Below are 20,374 nucleotides of genomic sequence, written 5' to 3'. Positions count from 1 at the left end.
TGAAAAAGGTCGAAAAATATAATATAGTTGACGTATTACATATTACATACAAATAATAGAGAAACCAAGTTGTTGAAAGTAATGACAAACTTTTATGCGACAATTAATACAAATCATTCTTAGAGTTAAAGTGGTTTTATGATTTGTTTATTCAATTGCCAGATACTTCAGAATCTTATTTGAATAAATTTTCAAAAATAAAATATCATTTGTATAAAAGAAAAAGCATAAAAAAAACCAGGTATGAACAACGTCATAATTACTGTGAATTCAGAAAGTTACAAATTTAAATTAGATATACTAAACTTACATATAAAGACATAAATACATATAAAGACATAGATGGTAAGATAATTTGTTCTAGTAAATTATTCGATCTCGATTAACTCAAAAGCTTAGTCTGATTTAACCAAACCACATGGCATGTTGAATTTAATTAGAATAATGATTAGAAGAATTAAGCTAGGATGATTAATATGATTGTGACATTGATGATCCAAAAATCCTAGAGGGACCCTACATCAGCCACACAAACAAGCAAAAGTAGAATAACATTTTCCCAATTTCCATATGAAACAATTATTTTTAAAAAGAAAATTATACTCTATGATTGTGATATTATGAATACTATTTTTGTCATCGGCTACTAAAAGAAATTAAAACTGGTTTTCGTTACCTTAAACTATTTATCCATATTTAATATTACCAAGAAAATTCAATGTCTAATTTCTCTATTTATCTATCTTAATTAACTAGATGTCGTTAATAAGGAGAAAAAAAATGAGCTTTTTAACACATTACTCGAACATATTATGCCAATTTAGAAGAAAACAATTCGGAATGAAAGGGCATTTGGTACGAAAAATAAGTTCTTTAAAATAATTTTTTGCCAAAAATTGAAAAAACAAATTTCATAAATGACATGTCAAGTTCGTTATTTCCTCACCCACCCAATGCCCAAACCCTAGATCATCCCACCCGCGGACTCCGACTCCCCACCCCACCACCCTTTTATTTTGCTAAATTACATATAAATACTTTTGGGATGACATAAATAAGAAACCCACTCATGTTCTCAAGAAACATTTTTCTTTGTAACATACATGCCCAAAAAAAGGAATAAAAAATGAAGCCAAGTGGGATTTCAAGTCAGATTTTGAAATTTTGATATTCAAATATTTTCAAGTATATTGGATTTTTGGGACTCCCACTCATGGAATTTCAATTCCTTTTTTCCCCTAAAATAAAATACACAATTTCAATAACCCAAATTTTCAAATTTTTAACTTCAAAATCTATGACCGAACAGGAGCAAATATTTAATTCAAGCGTAAACCGACTATATATCAACAAGATGAATGTCAATCAGGAGAGGAAAAGAAAATTAGTATCCCACATTTTGTAAGACCAAGTGGCCCATTTGGCCTAAACAACAATATGGAATCAAAATAGAGTACTTGTTCAATTTTGGATAGCACAAGAGCTAGCCAAAACTTTATACAAGGATAAAAGAAAAGGACAGCTAGTTCGTAAATCAAAGTTCTTATTGTTTGACTTAAAAAAAAAAAAAACATGACAGATAAAAATAGACAGAAGGTCAAACACTTGTAAAAGCATACAAATGGAGAACTTATATAATACTCTTGTGTTGCATCAGTGGCATTATACTTCAATCATTCTAACTGACATAACCATTTGTGGAGAGGGGAAAAAAACATAGCATCAACTCAACAGCAAATTTACTTCTTTTAGGTTTTAAGGTAAAGTTAAGTACTAGTAGTCAAGATGAGCAAGGGATGGGGTTAGTACATGGATCTTCCAGGCATAAATGAGGAAAAAATAACAGAACGCAAAGCCTAAAGCTAGAAAAGACAGACACAAGTATCTCTTCAGACACCAATAAAATATTTTACAGTGGACATAAAACATGGGCTCCAAAAGGAAACCATGGGATGGAACATATTACTTCCAGAGCTTAACAAACTTGTCATGACTAGCTGAAGCAACCAAACCTGCGACTCCCGATACAGCCAAGGAAGCAATTAATCCTTCATGGCCTGTGAGAGTCATTGTCTTGTTCTCATTCATGTTCCATAGCTCCAAAGACTGCAAAATGCAATTCATATGCATTAGAATTTGTAAAAACTATAGATCTAGTGAACTGAGAGATAGCCTTAGTTGAACCATGGGGACGCAGGATTCAAATATCAACATAGATGAGAGCTGAGAGTATTTCTTCTCATCTGTCCGGAGACACAGTTATCTGGTACCTATACTAGTGGATGGTAGTAGGTATCAAGTGGAGGTTGAGGTGCGCACAAGGCCCGGATGTCATCGTTATAAAAGCAAGTCACCTCACTCATATCCTTAGGGAAAGGGCGCAGGAGGAGGAGAGCGGGAACACAAAATGATACGGCATCTGGGAACTTGGGACTGTGGAGTCAACTGAGTATTAGAAAGTCTATGTTAAGACTATGAACTAACTGATTTGAAGAGATACCGACCCAAAAATGAAGGTGATTGAAGGCGTAAGATTAAAAAGTTTAAGAACAGAGAAATGAAGAAAGAAGCAAGATGTTGACATAGTGAAGGTGCAACAGGAAATTTGTCGTTTTAAGAGACTTAAATCATGCAACATTGCATGGTTAATTTTTTTAATATTCAATGTTCCACCGAGATTAGTCTATAGCATTTTTTTTCTTTTCAACAGGAGATTGATTTACGCACAAAAATAAGCTGCCAAGTGCATATAATCTCTAGATGAGTCCACAAAACAATGCACACGACTTGCCTGGTAACAGCCGATAACTAGCAAAGACGAATACGCAGGGTGGAAAACACACGAGTGGAATTTGTTGCCATTTGAACTAAGCTCATGTAGACAGTCACCTTCACTACCCGATCTCAATGTCCAAACCCTTACAGAGTCTTCACTAACAGATGCTAGGAGCTCGCCTGAGGGATCCCAGCAGACAGAATGGATTGGTTTTGTGTGGCCCTACAGAAACAATAGCAATATGTTAGGCAAAACACTAGAAACACAAACAGAGCTAGAAAGAAAAATACGACAGCAACAACTATCAGTGCATGTAAACAGCCTTGGAAGAAAATCAATAAGAAAAATATATTTATACAAAATTCTCTCCTACTATGTCTACCTCCTCCATCTCTCAACTCTTTCTATGTCAGGTCGTACTTTATTAGGTTAAGTAGCAGGTGCCTATTCTCATTAACTGTGCGAAAATCCAAAATCTGCAACGAAATAAAAGCTAGATATAAAGCAATGGTGACTAGTGAAACAGAAGTCTCACTGCAATTAAAGGAACCTTAAAACTGACAATGAAGCCATCTGCACGAATGCATTTTCTCAGCCTACATGGAAATATAATAGATGTGATCCTATCTTCGTTTAGTGTAATATTGGAATATGTTACTATTGATATTGTGAAGGTAGGACAAAGAATTAATAAATGATTAAATATATCATGTTTCTTCTAATTATCTTAGTTATTTTCCTGGTTGCAGAGATGGATTAGCATATTTCAACTTCCAAAAGAGATTGGTGAAACACTAAAATATAACAAAGTAAATAACTTAAGTAGTACTGATGTGTCATTAAGGAACACCAACCTTTAACGAATGCCGACAAGCTTGTGTCTCCACATCAAGTATTGATACAACGTTCTCGGCAGCAGCAGCAAGATATCTACCAATGCGAGGCTGGAATCTCACCTGGGCCGTCCCACCCTACTCGAGGCATGAAATAACAATCAGAAGAGATGGAGGATCATATAATTGTACATCAGGTCCCCAATCCCCCGTGCTACTGCACATCAATAGAAGATGAAGAATTTTACCTTGAACACCCTTGTGCAGCTACCATTGTTAATACTCCAGTATCTTATTTCACCATCACCATCACAAGAACAGATGAGATCTTCTTTATTAGGATGGAAGTCAAGTGACATTACACCAGCAGAATGCCCAGTGAAAGTCCGAAGTGAGTAGCCCGGCTACAAATAATTACAGGGTACATTAGGAAAACTTCAAGAAGAACAATCAAGATGGTCTTTGTGCTACTTTTCTTATTTGGTCATTTATGTAACTGCACCATGATCCTCCTAGAGATGTTCATCAATGCAACTTTACCACAACCTCTACCGTAATCATTCAAATGGATTTGAATTGACAAAATGACCGTCACCAAGGTTTTCCACCCATTCTAAACAAGCCAATTCTGATTTGTGTCAACATCCGGCATGCATACGGCCCATCTCAGAGTAAAGAAAACATCAATCATCAACTCTTGGTCCATAATAAAAGCAAATCTAGTGTATTCCGTCAGATTCAATTACATATTACTCTCTTTATTAACAAATATAAACTTTCGATGAAAAAATATTGACAAACAAAAGCTCATAAGACAAGCCAAATATTCTAGAAAGCCGAAGATATTTGTTCTGAACGTTCTGTTTAATTTACCAATACCTTTGATATGTTATATAGGAGAGATCTCAAACTGTCTCAGCCTATAAGCACTAAAGACATATTCCAAAACAGATATTTACCACACTCAACGAAACAACTTGGATGAAAAATCTCAATCCAAAGCATAAAAATGCTAATAAGGAGAAAAAAAACATCAAACACTAGACTCTGTTGGCTTACATTGTCCGCATCCCAAACCCTGACAGTTTTGTCAAAAGAAGATGTTGCAAGTCTTGCCATGCTTGGACTGAAACGAACATCAGTAATGAGTGATGAGTGCTCTTCAAGTGTTGTTTTTTGTTTTAAGGTATCAGTATACCATAAAACAGCCTGCAAGAGAAGATGGACAAAAAAAATACAAGTTATTCTTTAAGAACCATGGCATCAAGTATAATAAGTCAATAACAATAAGACATTGTCATGGCAAGATTTTGGATACTTCTAGACTAACCTTTTTGTCATGGCCACCACTAGCTAGCAACTTTCCATCAGAGGAGAAATGACAACAAACAACTTTACTGCTACTGGCCCGGACAGCATTCACTTCATTAAATGAGAAGCCTGCAACTAAAGGTTATTCCTGTCAGAACATGCCCCAATGCATAATTCTAGATAAACTAGGCAGTCAACAAATTTCCAAGTTAACAAAATCATACATATAGACTTGAGTGTACAACATTCATGTTTTTTGCTAATAAGAAACATCATAAATTGCTTAAAAATACAAATGTTCACAACAAATACCAGATCCGCAAAACAACAATTTCATAAATTGTTATGAACTGTTAAGTCCCAGATCAGTTGAGAGAATGGGGTTGTGGTTTTAAATATAGCAAAATCCTCCCATCGGGTGCTTGATCAAGCACAAGATCCATTTCTTCAACATGGTATCAGAGAAAGCTACCATGTTGTTGTGTTCCACAATGTGGGTCCCCCTGTTATGTTGTCCATGCTCCAGTTGGTCAGTCCTGCGCGCGCAGGGAGGGTAAGTCCCATATTGGTTGAGGGAATGGATTATTGTCTCTTTATATGGTCTTGCGTAATCCTCTCCTACTTCTGGGGTTGAGTTAGGCCCAACATCCCTTATATTTTTTTTAACATGGACAATAGACACGCACCATAAAAATACATGGATATTAGAAAGTGAATGCACCACAAAATGGAACATTCTTTTTTTGGTGATCTCTGTAAAATCTAATTTTTTTGCTGTTCTCTGTAAAACTACCATTCTCTTTCCTTTATGTTAAATTCTTTTTATATGGGGGGCAGAGATTAGGCTGAACTAGAGGCATCCTACATAGATCAAAGTATCAAAAACTAAGTTAAGGTTTGAAGTAGAAATTGAAAGGCTTGCAAAGATGAAAGAATTACGGCAATTACACACTAGTTATCATAGATTCCTTGTATCAAATATCAAACACCAAAGCAGAATGTGTCAAGTACAACTACTGCTCAGTACACGACCACACTAAATTCAGGTAAAAATATTAAGCCAGGGAACCAAGTAGACCTCACTAACCTTTACTAACATCCATACCACGACCAACTGCATCTCGAGGGTCCACCTCGTCTTGAGATAAAAACGATTCAACATTATCTTCAAGAGAACCATCGACCTCAAAACGATCCATATCAGCCTGCACAAAATCTTTGTCATCCCACTGCCAAAATTACATTCAATGAGGACTGGGACAACCCATTATGATTTCATCCACTGCCACAAGATAAAGCACTTCTTTACCAATTGATTTGATGGCGACGTGAGAGTTCCATTATTATCTGCTCCAAACATCATCAATGGCTTTGAAGAACTTCCACTATGTTGTAAGACAGGCATTGAAATCACATCTCCAGGTGTGTGAGTTGATGGCGTTGAAGGAGCAGAACTTGGGGAAGGTCCAGCGGTGTTTGCAGTTCCTGAGCTGTTGGCGGGACCCGAAGATGAAACAGGGTGTTTTCTTTTCCTCCCAGTCTGGTTTTTTGAAGCCTTGAAAGACAAGAAATACCTTATTAGGAATCTTAATAACTTCAAGCCTGTGAAGCAGAAGCTGAGCATAACAATCTCCAATATTGATTTCCATGGATCCCTTCCAAGTCATAAGAGATCAAGAGCTTCTATCAATAAACACAATACATAATTTCGTAATTTTGCCAATTGTTCACTTTTGGGTGGGAGGGGGTGACAGCCATTTGCAAAATAGAGGAGAGGCGGAAGAACGGATATTCCAAAAAGATAAGCCCTCAGAGCCTAGTTCATTAACTTGATTCCTTAGTGCGGGTAACAACAAATGACCAAGAAGATTCTAAGCAAAATACAATTTTTTCTTGGTCGAACAGACATCCTTTCAGAAATCATATTGCACTTATTTCATCAGTTAATATTTTCTGATTGTGCTACAGCATCAAGAAGAACCTGGTTTTCTAACAGTAAAAGTTTATACCAACAAAACAAAAGAAACACGGGTTTATGCAGCTGAACAAAAGGGCCACATGATTATGCTGCTAAATAGAAGTTTCTATGGTATAAACCAGAAAAGTAGAGACCTGATCATTTCCACGAAAAGAATTTGACATGCTTCCATCTCCTGTGCCACTGCCCATAATTTTATCCTGTTGTAGACTGTGATTTGAACTCTGTGGTTGCTGACCAGAAAGTGAGTGCTGAGGAAGCTGCTGCTGTTGCGACTGCTGTGGATTACCACTATGCTGTTGTTGTTGTTGCTGCTGCTGCTGCTGAAATTGGGCCATCCTCAACTATACATGAAAAAAAATTATAGTGATTAGATATGCTGATCATGTATATAGCATGCTGCAATACATGGTTAACACATGCAAGACCTATAGCTGACATTTCACCGTTAAATAGAAAAAGATGTGGTACCTTGAGCAAAATATCTTGATCTCCACGGGGCAAAACAGGGCAAGGACCCTGTGAAGGTGAACTCATATTTGGGACAACATCACCAACAGAATTTGAAAGGCCATCCTTGCCCATACTAGAGTTCCGATTACTAAGGAGCATCCGTAGCCTTCTGCTTTCGACGTCGTTAGCAGATGTTGAAGTCAAATTCTGCTGTGCTAAGATAAGTTGTTGCTGGTGTTGTGGTGATAGCATTTGCAGTTGATGGAAGGGCTGCGAACCCTGCATAAAAGACTTTGGCTGCTGGAGAAGCCCTGACGACCTCAGCTGATCATAGCCCTGACATGCATGACACAGAAAAATTTGTGATCGTAAAATACCAATAAAGCTCCAAATATACGTCTCAGTCCAGAGCTATATGCTCATTCCATATCAATTATGTGTCTTTTTTTCTTTTTAGTCTATACCAACAAGAAAGTCACTTTACTATATTTAATACTAGTTTTAAATTCCACCAATCCCATTCAGGAAATGAAATGGCATGTTTAGAATCACAAGATTCAAAGGGTATTTTTGTTTATATAATGCACATTTTAGTTTAAGACCACAAGATAAAGAAGTCTACAATACGTTCTTAAACTTTGTATCCAGACAAACTAAGCCACATAAAATGGGAGGAGGGAGTAATTAATCCTAATTTATAAGACCAATCTTTTGTACACCCGCAAACAAGAAAAAAATGCCTAGAAGATGGAAGATTACAATTTTTTAAAAGTAAAGTATAGAGGTCCGATCACTTGAATTACCAGCCACCAAGAAACATCATCTTGAACGCACTACTAATAATCTTCAATAGAGGATGAATAATGAAGCCTTACAACAACAACAAAAACTCTGAGTAATCCCACAAGTGGGGTAAGCCTTACATTACCCCCACATATACATATAGTGTTTCTATGAAAATCACTATGGTAGTCATCAAATTCTGATGCATTACCTATGATCTGCTCTAGGGCCACCAAAAATCCACAGCAACTTAAGAACTCTCAGTAATTCCTTTACAGAACGCTAAATTTCAAAAACCCACAGCAAAAATCCACACCAAAGCACGGATGCCTTTACAGAACGCCTAATTTCAAAAACCCAAAAAGCATAGGTCTTTTCTGCTAGCTAGGAGCAAACTTCAGAAAACCCACTAAGCTGACGAGAAAAAAGGTCTGATATATGCAATTTTGACTTTATAAGTCCATAACATTGAGAACCCTGAAGGACTCAACATTGATTCCAGTAGAGCAGAACCAAAGGAGACAAATTTCACATTCATGTCTTACTGAATATCAAAACTGTGCACCTATCTCCAGAAGTGCTAAATAACTGTTTACCAACAACATGTAAAATGTTTGAACTCAAAAATGCCTCTAGACAAGTTGCAACAAATGCAATCCTAGAAACAATTGACACTTGACACATGAAAAGGTTTCAGATGAAATTTGCAGAAATACAATACAAACTTCAAAACCTGAGTTGCTCGGACACTCCAAAATGTTGCCGCGCCCGTGTCGGATCCTCCAAAATTGCTCTACTTTTGAAGGATTCAACACGCACCCGATGACATTTTTGAAGAGCTCCAGCAACATAGTAATTAAAACTACAATAAGGTTTTGGGACAACCAGGTTTCTGAACCAACTCCTTCCCCATCAAAATAACGAATGGGCAGCTTCACTGAACCCTTTCCTGATACCACCATGCTATGAATACCATCCTTCAGGTAACCCGATACATTTTTCTAGAAATAAATTAAACATTTACTATCTTGCTCGAGCCGTACATTGCCCATGTAAATCAGCAAAATCACAAAGACGTGTACTGGGACACATATTGGCATATAGAAGCCAATAACATATAATGCGGCAAATGCACTGTCAAAAACAATGAAGCAAGGAGAACCTACAAGACAAAATATTAGAAACTTACAGTGAGGGGCCATCCTTTCAAAGTCAAATTGTTGCCAGCTTGATTTGATCCTAATACAACACAGTTAAGTCAGTTCATCTGTAGATCAAAAAAGTCTATGATGACAAGTCCCCTACTTCAATTTCCTTTAAAATTTAATATCATGTAATTATTTGATAATCAAAATAGAAAAATAAGTTATATATCAAGGAGCAGGCTTTCAAAAAGAAGCAAAAGCACATAGGGGATCGACAAAGATAAGGTACCAGGTATTCCAATCAAAGATCCTTCGGGACCTGCAGCTCTGGGATTAAGCATCGGATTGATTTCAGTCTTTATGTCCTGCTCAAATGAGGTAATAAACCATGTAGCTAAAGATTAAAATTACTGTAAATGAAACTCGCAAACAAAGAAACTAGAGAAAGAAGAATACTGACTGGTGTAGACCCTGGAAGTTGCTGACTACGTGCCTGAACCTGTGGGGACATGCTACCAGCAGTACCATGCAGCATTTGCCTGAAAGTGGGAAACCAGAAACACCTTAGTCCAATTTAGACAAATTTAGACAGATTAATAATGTTAAAATTGCTTTCAGTCAACCGAAATAAACTAAACTTCTTGATTTACATTATTGCAATAAACCTATGCTCCAATATAAACAATTAGATAGAATAATAAGAGTATAAACCAGGTAACGTGATCACCTTAAGCTCCTCAAATTGCAAGAAGCCTTCCCAATGAAAATATTGCATAGATCAACATTAAGTTCATAAATAATGAAGTAGTGAAAATCGGATCTTTTTCCTTGCTCTTCTTAGTTTTATCTCTAAGAATTATGCCAACCATATCTCTAGTATGTCCCATTTTAGTATGAACAGGTAAATAAACTATATTCAGAATCATACCCTGAGGGCTGCCCAGCTGATGCTGCCGCTGCAGATTTCAGCACAGATGCATGATTTGGATCTAAAAGCTGATTGACATTCTCACTAAACCTTTGCTGAAACAATAAAAACATTGAAGTTAATAGCTGAAAGGCAATAGTTCTTCCAAACCTTCGTGCAAGACTGCTACCTTCATAGCTGCATCGTCTAATCTTTCCTCGTACATCTTTGTAGCCAATGCATTTGCAGTTCCAGTATTCTGTCTCAGGAGAGAGTCGCTTCCACCAATCCCATTAGTTGTGCCGTTCAAGAGGTGGTTACCATCTCTACGCTGTTGTTGCTGCTGTGCTTGCTGCTGCTGCTGCTGCTGCTGTTGCTGCTGTTGGTGTTGCTGCTGCTGCTGCTGCTGCTGTTGCTGCCTCTGCAATAAAATCTGCTGCATCTGCAATTGTTGTTGTTGCTGCTGCTGCTGCTGTTGTTGCTGTTGCTGCTGCAGATGTTGAGGCTGTTGAGATTGCTGTTGTTGTTGCTGCTGCTCCCTTGCCTTCATTATTTGTGTCTGCAATTCGAGATTAACATTGTATATAAAGCAATGAAAAGCTGCACAAAACCTTAAGATAGAATTATAGATGAGATTTCAACAGCCCAGCCAATAATGAGATAGTCATCAAATAAACACCACTTTTTTTAATCAGTGGGTCGTCAAATAAACATACAACTGGTTGAAAGAATGACAGCTCACTCTAGATGCTAAATTTCACTGCCCAAACAATGTTCGCTCTTGGTTTAGATAAAACCTTACAGATTCCAACAGTTCAAGACCTACACAAACTCAAAAAGATTTTCTAGACTGTTTATTAGATCGTCTGCTATAGATGTAGGTTGACAGTGCATATGCAGCCATGATCACAGCCAAATAAATCAATCAACCCTGTCCACTCAACAGATTTTTTTTTATTAAGGTAATAAACCATACAACAGATCATTTAACATGCTAAATACTCGAACATCAAGATAATAGCAGGAAAACAGGCATTTTAAAAGCGTGTATCTATAGAATTCATTATAACTTGTACAGATACTATTCATTAAATTTTGTATTCCCATAAGGTAAGAATAAGAATTTTTCTGGCAAATCTGCAGTCTGATCTCAAAGACAAAGGCATGCTCTGACAAGACCCAATATATGAATGGGTTCATGAGGTTGGTAAGAGGACTAGGATACATGGGATGTCCCAAATTGGGGTTTCTCCACTGCAACCCCACAACAGCAAAAGGGAAAGGAATACATACAACGGAGAGAAAGTATGGCTTCCCTATAATCAGTTCCTAAAACACACTAACCATTTCAACAACAGAAATGACATTACTATTAAGGAGTTAAAGTAATACAGTTTCCATGAATCCATGAAATATTAACTATTAAAGTTAATGTCGATAAAGTTCAACAAACCTTTGCATAATTATATCACAAATTAAGGCACAAAAAGAAAAGCAGCTGAGTATCCTTTTCCACTTATCAGGTAACAGTTATGTAATTATTTTATCCAGAGAAATTGTTAAGTGAAAAAGTAAAAGGCCTTCTGCCTCAGCTGCAACAGATGGTTCTACAAAATATTGACATGAGTGAAACCAAAAACATTCTAATCAAACAAACTGAATACAAGCTAAAAAGAAAGCAAGTTTGGGCATCACTCGTCTTCACAAGTAGTAAGCTTCCTGCCTCTGGTATCGATACAACTTCCTAACAGCTCTCATGTAAGTTGTAACAAAAGAATGAAAACAGCAAGAGATATTTTCTTGACAAGAAGTCTCAATAGTTTTTACATAAATTCAACTAAGGACTACAAAACTAATCATATCAGAATAACTTAACTTAAGGTCCAGTTGAATGATAAAGTTCATAAGACACAAATTTTGTCATAAACTAACCTCGATATAAGAGGCAGCAACTTCCGAGTGCTTCTCATTGGTCCTTGCGATGAATATGTCCCAAAATACAGACCACCATTCAAATAGAAAACCACCAGGAGCATCAATAGCTGAAAGAAAGACAATCAACAGGTCAAAATAATGAAAATCCACTGGTGAAGTCTAACCTCCTCTGCAAATGCTCAAATTTATAATCTCACCAACAGGGTCAGATGACACTTTCCCTTCAGCTTGAAAGGCCTGAGCAGAAGCCTTTAGATCCCTTTTCACTAAATAATCATGAATATAGACATCTAACCTGTAGTTCAAAGTACCAATACTGTGTCAGTAACCACAACAGAAATCACAGTTGAGATACAGATATTCTGATATAGATAGGTTCCAAAACAGAAATTTGGAAACCTGGTTGCATTTAATAGACAGGTAGGATTGAACTTGATTATAGAAACGTGAATTAGGGGAAAAAATACGAACGTGAGGGAACACTTGGACCTTGAAACAACAACTTCTTACTCTTTCTACAAAACAAGATTGTGTATCTTTTAACTTTTTTCACTAATGTAAAACAATAGGATAGAACCAATTTGACTGCTCATACTGCTGGTTAATTAAGAGACCTACTTTTTCTTCACTTGAATCATGTTTCCAAGAAGCAGATAATCAAAAGAAAAAAGATTTCTTTTTTATTAATGAAAGGTGTTCAGTTCTTTTACATTCATACAAAAGCCCTAACCACCCAAAACACTGACTGCTTCCTTCAGCCAAACCCTAGCAGCACGAGAGTTACTAAAAAAGACTCGAACTTTCTTCAAACAATATATAACAAACATATAATTAAACATCCCCAGAACACGAATCTGGCGAATACCCATGGAACTATCCAAAAAGTTGAAACTTTACACAAACCCCAAAACCAAAAACTGAACCCAAAGAGAGAAAAGTGAAAACAAGAATGCACATAAAACATATAATAATAACAATAAAAAACAAGAAAACTAACATTTTATCCGCTTCCCAGTTGGTCTGAGACATGTTTAGTAATCCAGTAATTCAAACAAACTCTTCTTAATAATGCCAGATCCTTAGAAACCCACTCCTTCTTCCTTGCCCTCTGAAGTATATTTCATCAATGAAAATAAAAACAAGAAACAGTAAAAAAAAAATATTTTTGGTTACTAATGAATTCAAGAAAGAACATAATAAAGGATACAGATAGAAAAAACATATGGGTGTCTGTATATACCCTTTACATTAGTGTTTTTGCATATGTAATTGCAATCTTGAGATGAATGGACTCAGTATGACTGATAAAAAAGAGAGAGAAAGATTAAAGAAAAAGAACGACTTTTTTTTTAATTTTCTTCAGCTTTTTTTTTACTATTTTTTTCTCTCATGAAACTGAAATTCTCTTCTTTTTCTGATGATGGGTTTAGAAAAGAAGGGTTGGATTTGCTGGAGCTGATGTTGCAGATATCGTAATTTCTGTAAGATGATTTTTGCATAAAAGCCCTTTCTTTTTATCGAATTTTCAATACAAGTCCTCTAAGAAAAAAGCTAATCTGTTCCTTCTTTCTAAAATAGCCCCGAATTATCGAGTAAATTAACTATAATGACATCTAAGTAATATAAGTTATAAGAAATTATTTAATCAGCATGGACAAAAATGTCATTTCAAAATTATTTAGTCTTTCGACAGATGTACTATCGTTGCAGTATATTTGCATAGTAAGTCCCTTGATTTTAGTGAATTTGCGTTTTGTTTTATGTTCTAGATCTTCAATTCTTCATTAATTTAATATTGAACCTTAAGGAATAAGAATTGATCAATTCCGGGTAGGTTGCCAAACTCAAAATGACAACTTTGTCCTTTGAGGTCAAAGTGATTTTTAATAAAACTAATAGGAATTTTTGTCATTTAACCGAGTCATAAACAAGTCATTTCGAGTAAAATTAGCGATAAGTATAATAAATACTTTTATCGATTGAATTAATAATAAGTATATATCTTGTCAAAAAAATGTATATATCGATATTGATTAACTATCATTTTGTAAGTGAAAATGAATAATTTAACTCATTTGAATTCAAATTTGATACACAGTTAGTTGTAATTTTTCACGCCCTTCATAAAAAAAATATAAGATCATATACTTTTTATATTAAGAAAGAAATATTGATATTTGCTAAAGTAATATTTGTTTTTCCCTTCACGCATTTGGTTGTTGTGATATCATAACAATCTATTTGTTAGTATTATTTTATTATATTAAACATGTGATGTATTAGATCACTAGTCAAACAATTACGACTATGATTTTATGTGTTATAGGTGATATTTATGATTAGATATATTTGATTCAAAAATAGTTGATAATAAATTATAGATTAAAATTATAATTATTATATTTATGTTTGGTTATGAATATTATTATTTTGACTTTAAAGATAATTTGTCTTGTTATTTGAATTATGATAATACAATGTCATATTATAATTCATGAAATAATTTTGTTTATCCTATTTCTAACAAACAACCCCTTATTATTTAGATTTTTAAACTGAGATTAAGAATATGATTCATTATATATTTGAGAATTACGAGCAGTAATCATTAATTGAGGCAGTTCACTTGATGTCCAAGAAAATTAAATGATAAGTTAATAATTTAAGAGACTTTAAACAACTTATTATTTATTATCATGAGCTTAAGTATTATTGCTAGTCGTAATATCCTCAAATAATTATTTTCTCTTTTTTTTATCCTCAAATAATTGATTTGTGATCCCACTATATACAAAGCTAATAATTCAACAACATTAATTCTGTGGTAGCTAATTTATTTCTCTATAATACACATCTTCGTGAATTTTTTTTGTCTTTAATCATTTTATTTTCAAAGAGAAAAAGATATTCGGAAAAAAAAAAACAATATAGAAATAGTCATGTTATGACAAAATTATAATTATTTGTTTTTCCAAGACAAAAGTATAATTAGTCATTACTTATTTTTATAGTTATTCTTATTATATATTCAATATTCAATACAATATAATGGTGTGAAAAGAGAATGAAATTTTTCAATTAAGACTAAAAAATACTAAAAATAAATAGTACTTTACTTAATTGAAATATAAAGTATCACATATATGCTTCTATTTTGTTGAAGAATTTTATCATGTCTATTTATCTATATACTTCAATTTAATTGTATATTTTAATAAAAAATTATGTTAAATTTATTCATTTTTTTAACTGAATAAATAATTATAAGGCGAAAAACTTTATTTGCTAAATATTTATGAAATAAATTCCTTCATGTAATTTGTAAAATGCAAAAAAAAATTCCCTTTGATGACAAAAAAATTGACTTATAATCAATTCCTATCCTAATTTGCATTTTCCTTCCTCTTCCTCAAAGTCAAACAAGGAAAGAAGAAGAGAGGGATTATGTTAGAAAATCATTTTATTTTTATTTTCAATTTGGAAATGTCTCTACAAATATACAAAAAGAAAAAAGCAAAACACACTTGCATAGAGATAAAAAAATATCTTGAAATTTATTAGTAATCGGTTATTATTATATCTTAAAATTCACTCATTCACCTCTCCCCCCCCCCCCCCCCCTCTTTCCTTTGCCCGACCAAAAAAAAAGAGAAACTTAAAAGAATTTATTTTTTTCAAAAACAAAAAGAGTTAAAAATATTCCTCAGTTTTGTTTTATTGGTTAATTATGTCGTTATTATTAAAGTGAATTTAATTTTATCCATATCGTTACTAATCTCACCATATATACCCTCATTTAACGGAAATACACAAATCAATTCAGATTAACCCAATTTCGATTGAAATTATCCAAAAAAAAAAAAAATCAATCCAAATTCGACCCATAAAACCAAATGAATCAATACCAAATTAAAACCCTAAACCATCTCTCTAATATTCTTTCATCTCCTTCCTTCTTCTTCATCTCTAATCCAAACCCAAGTCAAGAAGATGAAGAAGGTGGTATTCAGTCCAACTCTGGTTTTTGCGATTGAAATCCTAGGTGCACAATGAGCAATTTGCTAACATTTGGCAATCCCGTTGTTGTACTCCATGCAGTAAACAACTTGAGGGTATGCTCATGTACTCTTTGCTCTAAGGCAACTTGTTGAAATTTGAGATCGTCATTTTGAATGTAGCATTTTGGAAATGAGGCTTTGACCTGAAATGAGGATAAGTAGGATCTTTAATCCGTCTCCATTTTGTAGCTGTATTTGTAATAGGGTTCTGATTCTTACTGATTATGGTGGAGTGAAATCGGGTTAATTTGAATTGATTTAGATCTTTCCGTTAAACGAGAGGTATATATGATGAGTTTAGTAACAGTAGGGGTAAAAATTAACTTCACTTTAACGGTAAGAGCATAGTTAACCAATAAAATAAAGTTGAGGTATTTTTAACCTTTTTTTCCTTTTGAAAATGAATAGGAAAAAAAACACACAACTAAAATTAATACAAATCATGTGTCTCATAACAAATAAAGTTTATTTTATTTTCTTACTTTTGTTCTTAAATTTAATGGTTTTGATATTTTCTCTTCAATATTTTAAGTGAAAAATAAATAGATAGTAATATTTTCGATACTAAAGTAACAAATAACTTTTTGTAGGCATAAGTTTATAGTTTTATATGATTATTTTATACTACAAATTATGTCTTTAAGTCATGACTATACTATACTTACCTAGCAGCATTTGTAATTTGTACAAAAAAATAATTAAAAAATAAATTTTATAACATTTTAAAAAATTTGTCGTAGTGTTCAAAATCTGAGGTTGATCTTTAGGGGCATATATTTTTAATTATTTTAAGACTTTTTTTTTTTAATGAACATAATGTTGTATAAATTGATTTTTAATTTTTTTCTCTTTTATCATCAACTTAATATATCTTTTAAGTTTTAAAAATCGAAGTTGTGTGCCTATAATTTGCGGATACTTATGACCAACAGAAAGATGAAAATAAATAAATATTTTTTTTAAAAAAAAAAAGAAGAGAAAAATTAGATATTAATCCTTTTGAAGTACAATTATTGCAAAAACTCTACTTCAACCCTATCATCCCATATAAGTTTGCCCCTTACTCCCTCGTAAAGAAATTATTTAACATAAATTTATGTTAGGTATAAGTTTTAAAATTTACTTATAAAGTAAACTTGTGGTAAATTGAATATGTTTATTGTCTTAAAATATATTGAAACTTCTAGCTTAAAAACAAAAGTTAGAATGTATGTCAAATGTACGATGTATCTAAGTTTTAATTTTTTATTGTAGGGTCTTGAACATTTGTCTTATGAGAAAAAGCTAGAAATTATGTCTCGTAGGCGATATCTGTTTGGTAGGAGTATTATGAGAAGTAGTTAATGTATTATATATGTTATTAATTAATACTATGTTTGATAGAATTTTTGAGCCTAAGTATAACTAATCCATGGATTAGTCATACATCCTACATAGTATTATAAGATGTATTACTAATACCTTCCATTTTGTGGTATTAGTAATACAATGGATTTATTTATTTATATAAAGACTAAATATTATTAAAATCATTTATTTTTTTGATTTTATATTTTATATTTTATATTTGTACTAGTAAATTTATTTTAATAAATTAGCTCTAAAATTTTGTAATTTAGAGCAAGTTGTTTTGATAAATAAATCCAATACATATCAATATAATATTTAAAAAATGTAAGTTGTTTAACATATACTAATTGAAAAGGTAAATATATCACCACATGACGTTTGTGATCTTAATTGAATATATAATTTGTTGATTTATATGTGATTTCTTTTTATTTGTATTTTGAACGATTTATAAATTGCATACACATTAAACCACAACTTGTAATTTTAATATATAAATGTAGATGATTTATTTGATTTTACTGTTGCTTACCATCTTTTCAATTTTAAAGTAGATTGTATATCTATTCTAAATTGAAAATTGACGTTTTTAAGTTACTATTTTATTAAGATGATAATTATTTTCCCTCAAATAATTCAAGTGAGAAAATAACGAACATGACAACAAAATTGTTTTTCTCCTAGCTAATTAGAAGGTTATAGAAAAATAATATTGTCCGGTAATATTTACCTTGTTCCGATTACATAAAATAGAAAATCTCATTATAATTCAAGGATATAATTGAGAGAAGCTTTTTGTAGAATTTTAACCAAAACAAGCTTGTTCCGATTACATAAAATAGAAAATCTCATAATAATTCGAGGATATAATTGAGAGAAGCTTTTTGTAGAGTTTTAACAAAAAACAAGATGAGTTGAGAAACAATGAACCAAACACTTGATAAATTAACCCTACATTATTAATCCTAGCACTACTAATCTCTGCATAACTAATATTTGCATTACTAATTCCTACGTTATTTATTTTTCTACTAAATAACCCCTTAAGGTTTAACAAACGTAACTTTTGATCAGCTTGATAATTCAATATCTTAAATATCTTGAACTTCTTATGAACAAAAGTTAGTTTTTTTCTTAAACTCAAACTATATTTTTATTTTTAGAAAAAGTTAAGTAGGGCCGAAAGTTCAAGTACCACATCATATGAAGGTAGATTTTGTTACATTTTTTTTATAGGGACCAAAATATCAAAGACCAATTTTCTTACGTCCATTTATTAACTTGACTCATATGTTCAATCAAACAACGTCAAATGAATTGGGATGAAGAAAATATTTATCATCATTTATATATAGACAAACAACATAAATGTGCTATTTCAAGCATAATTACACATCTTATCGTGAGTATTTAAAATTACCATTCGTGCAAGATTTTGAGTCCTATGTACATTAATCAAAATTAGACGTAATTTATTTCAAATACAATGTTTCTCAATGGATTTACATATATTCAGGACACACTGACTCTCTCACTCGTTTCTCTTATCTCGCATGCCTCTTTCCTTATGTATCTCCGTTTCAGAGTGTATGTGGAATATATTAATTTGTCATCTCAGATACATGTATCTGGATACATTGACTTTCACACTTGACTCTCTTCCCTCTCGCTCATCTTTATGTATATGTATTTTAGAGTTTATTTGATAGCAGAAAAAATGTATCTAGATGTATCTAATTTCAAATCTTATGTTCAAATTATTAATTGAGAAGATAATATGTAATCATTTTAAACTTTAGAGATGATTATTAAATTGGGGAAAACTAAAGATACCCATAAAGTATACATCTTTACATCCATATCCCACTAAATAATTACACTATATACACCCAATTAATTTCTTATTCAAAATTACTCATTAATCGATCATACTACAAGAGTATACTTGTAATTATACACACTTATAATAATACTGACTAATGAGTAATTTTTGAACAAAAAATCTTAATGATACCGCAACAAGTACTCTTATAATATCATTGATTAATAAATAAAATCTACAAAGAAAATTTTAATGATACCAATACAATATATATATATATATATATATATATATATATATATATATATATATATATATATATACACACACACACACATACTAATTTAGTATCAGTTAAGTAAAATTATCAATATTAAGGATATCAATATAGTATATGATGCTGATATAGTATCGGTTAACCAAAAATTTTTAGCCATACTGAATGGTTATATGAGCTGTAATATATTTATTTTTGATGAGAGAATGAGTATTTCTTGAATTACTTTTAATTGAAATTAGAGTATTAGAATGTAATTATCCTTTATTGGAAAAATTAGTAAACTAGTCAAAATAAATAACATATTTAGTAAAAATATCCATACTTTATAAATATTAGCAATATTGTCAAAAATGTCATTATTTTAAAAAAAATTGTGTCCCAATTGTCTTTCTATTTTATCTCTCTTTTTCAATTAATTCTATATATCCTTTTTTTTTAAAAAAATCATTCTCTCTCATATTTATCTTTTCAAATTGTTACTTTTCTCTCCCATTTAATTTTCTCTCTCTCTTATGGTTATCTTTTCGGATTTTCCTCCAACATTCAAGTTGCAAATATTTTTTTGCCATATATTTTGGTTGTTTTTTTAAATCCAAAATTGAATCAACAAGAATCCCTTTGATTAAGGTATCCCTAATCTTTATCCTATTTTCATATTTCTTTTCTAATTTTATTTTTGTTTAAATCTTAAGAAAATGTTGTTTGTATTTTTCAATTTCCGTTATGATTTACTCTCCAATGGC

General features: G+C 32.4%; 1 protein-coding gene across 8 annotated transcripts; it reads right to left on the bottom strand.

Annotated features, from left to right (window-relative positions):
- Window positions 1–1,605: 1,605 nt before the first annotated feature.
- LUG1 (transcriptional corepressor LEUNIG) lies at window positions 1,606–13,708 on the bottom strand. 8 transcript variants are annotated; one of them, XM_010324438.4, is made up of 19 exons: window positions 13,362–13,708; window positions 13,119–13,229; window positions 12,319–12,416; window positions 12,119–12,228; window positions 10,377–10,745; window positions 10,208–10,302; window positions 9,740–9,818; window positions 9,569–9,644; window positions 9,324–9,373; window positions 7,370–7,687; window positions 7,033–7,242; window positions 6,230–6,475; window positions 6,008–6,149; window positions 4,940–5,055; window positions 4,669–4,818; window positions 3,858–4,013; window positions 3,631–3,747; window positions 2,792–2,998; window positions 1,606–2,106 (listed from the first exon to the last, which is right to left on the bottom strand). In XM_010324438.4, the coding sequence occupies exons 2-19, from the start codon at window positions 13,148–13,150 to the stop codon at window positions 1,963–1,965; spliced, it is 2,715 nt and encodes a 904-aa protein (XP_010322740.1). In that variant the 5' UTR covers window positions 13,151–13,229; window positions 13,362–13,708; the 3' UTR covers window positions 1,606–1,962. The 8 variants fall into 8 exon arrangements, with proteins under 8 accessions (XP_010322740.1, XP_004241804.1, XP_010322742.1 ...); XM_004241756.5 differs by having other exon boundaries at window positions 4,940–5,049; XM_010324440.4 differs by having other exon boundaries at window positions 6,008–6,125.
- Window positions 13,709–20,374: the final 6,666 nt, after the last annotated feature.

Source organism: Solanum lycopersicum, chromosome 6, assembly GCF_036512215.1.
Source record: "Solanum lycopersicum chromosome 6, SLM_r2.1".
NCBI classification, from domain to species: domain Eukaryota; kingdom Viridiplantae; phylum Streptophyta; class Magnoliopsida; order Solanales; family Solanaceae; genus Solanum; species Solanum lycopersicum.
The sequence above is the reverse complement of the archived record's forward strand: the minus strand, read 5'-3'. Positions and strand labels throughout refer to the sequence as shown.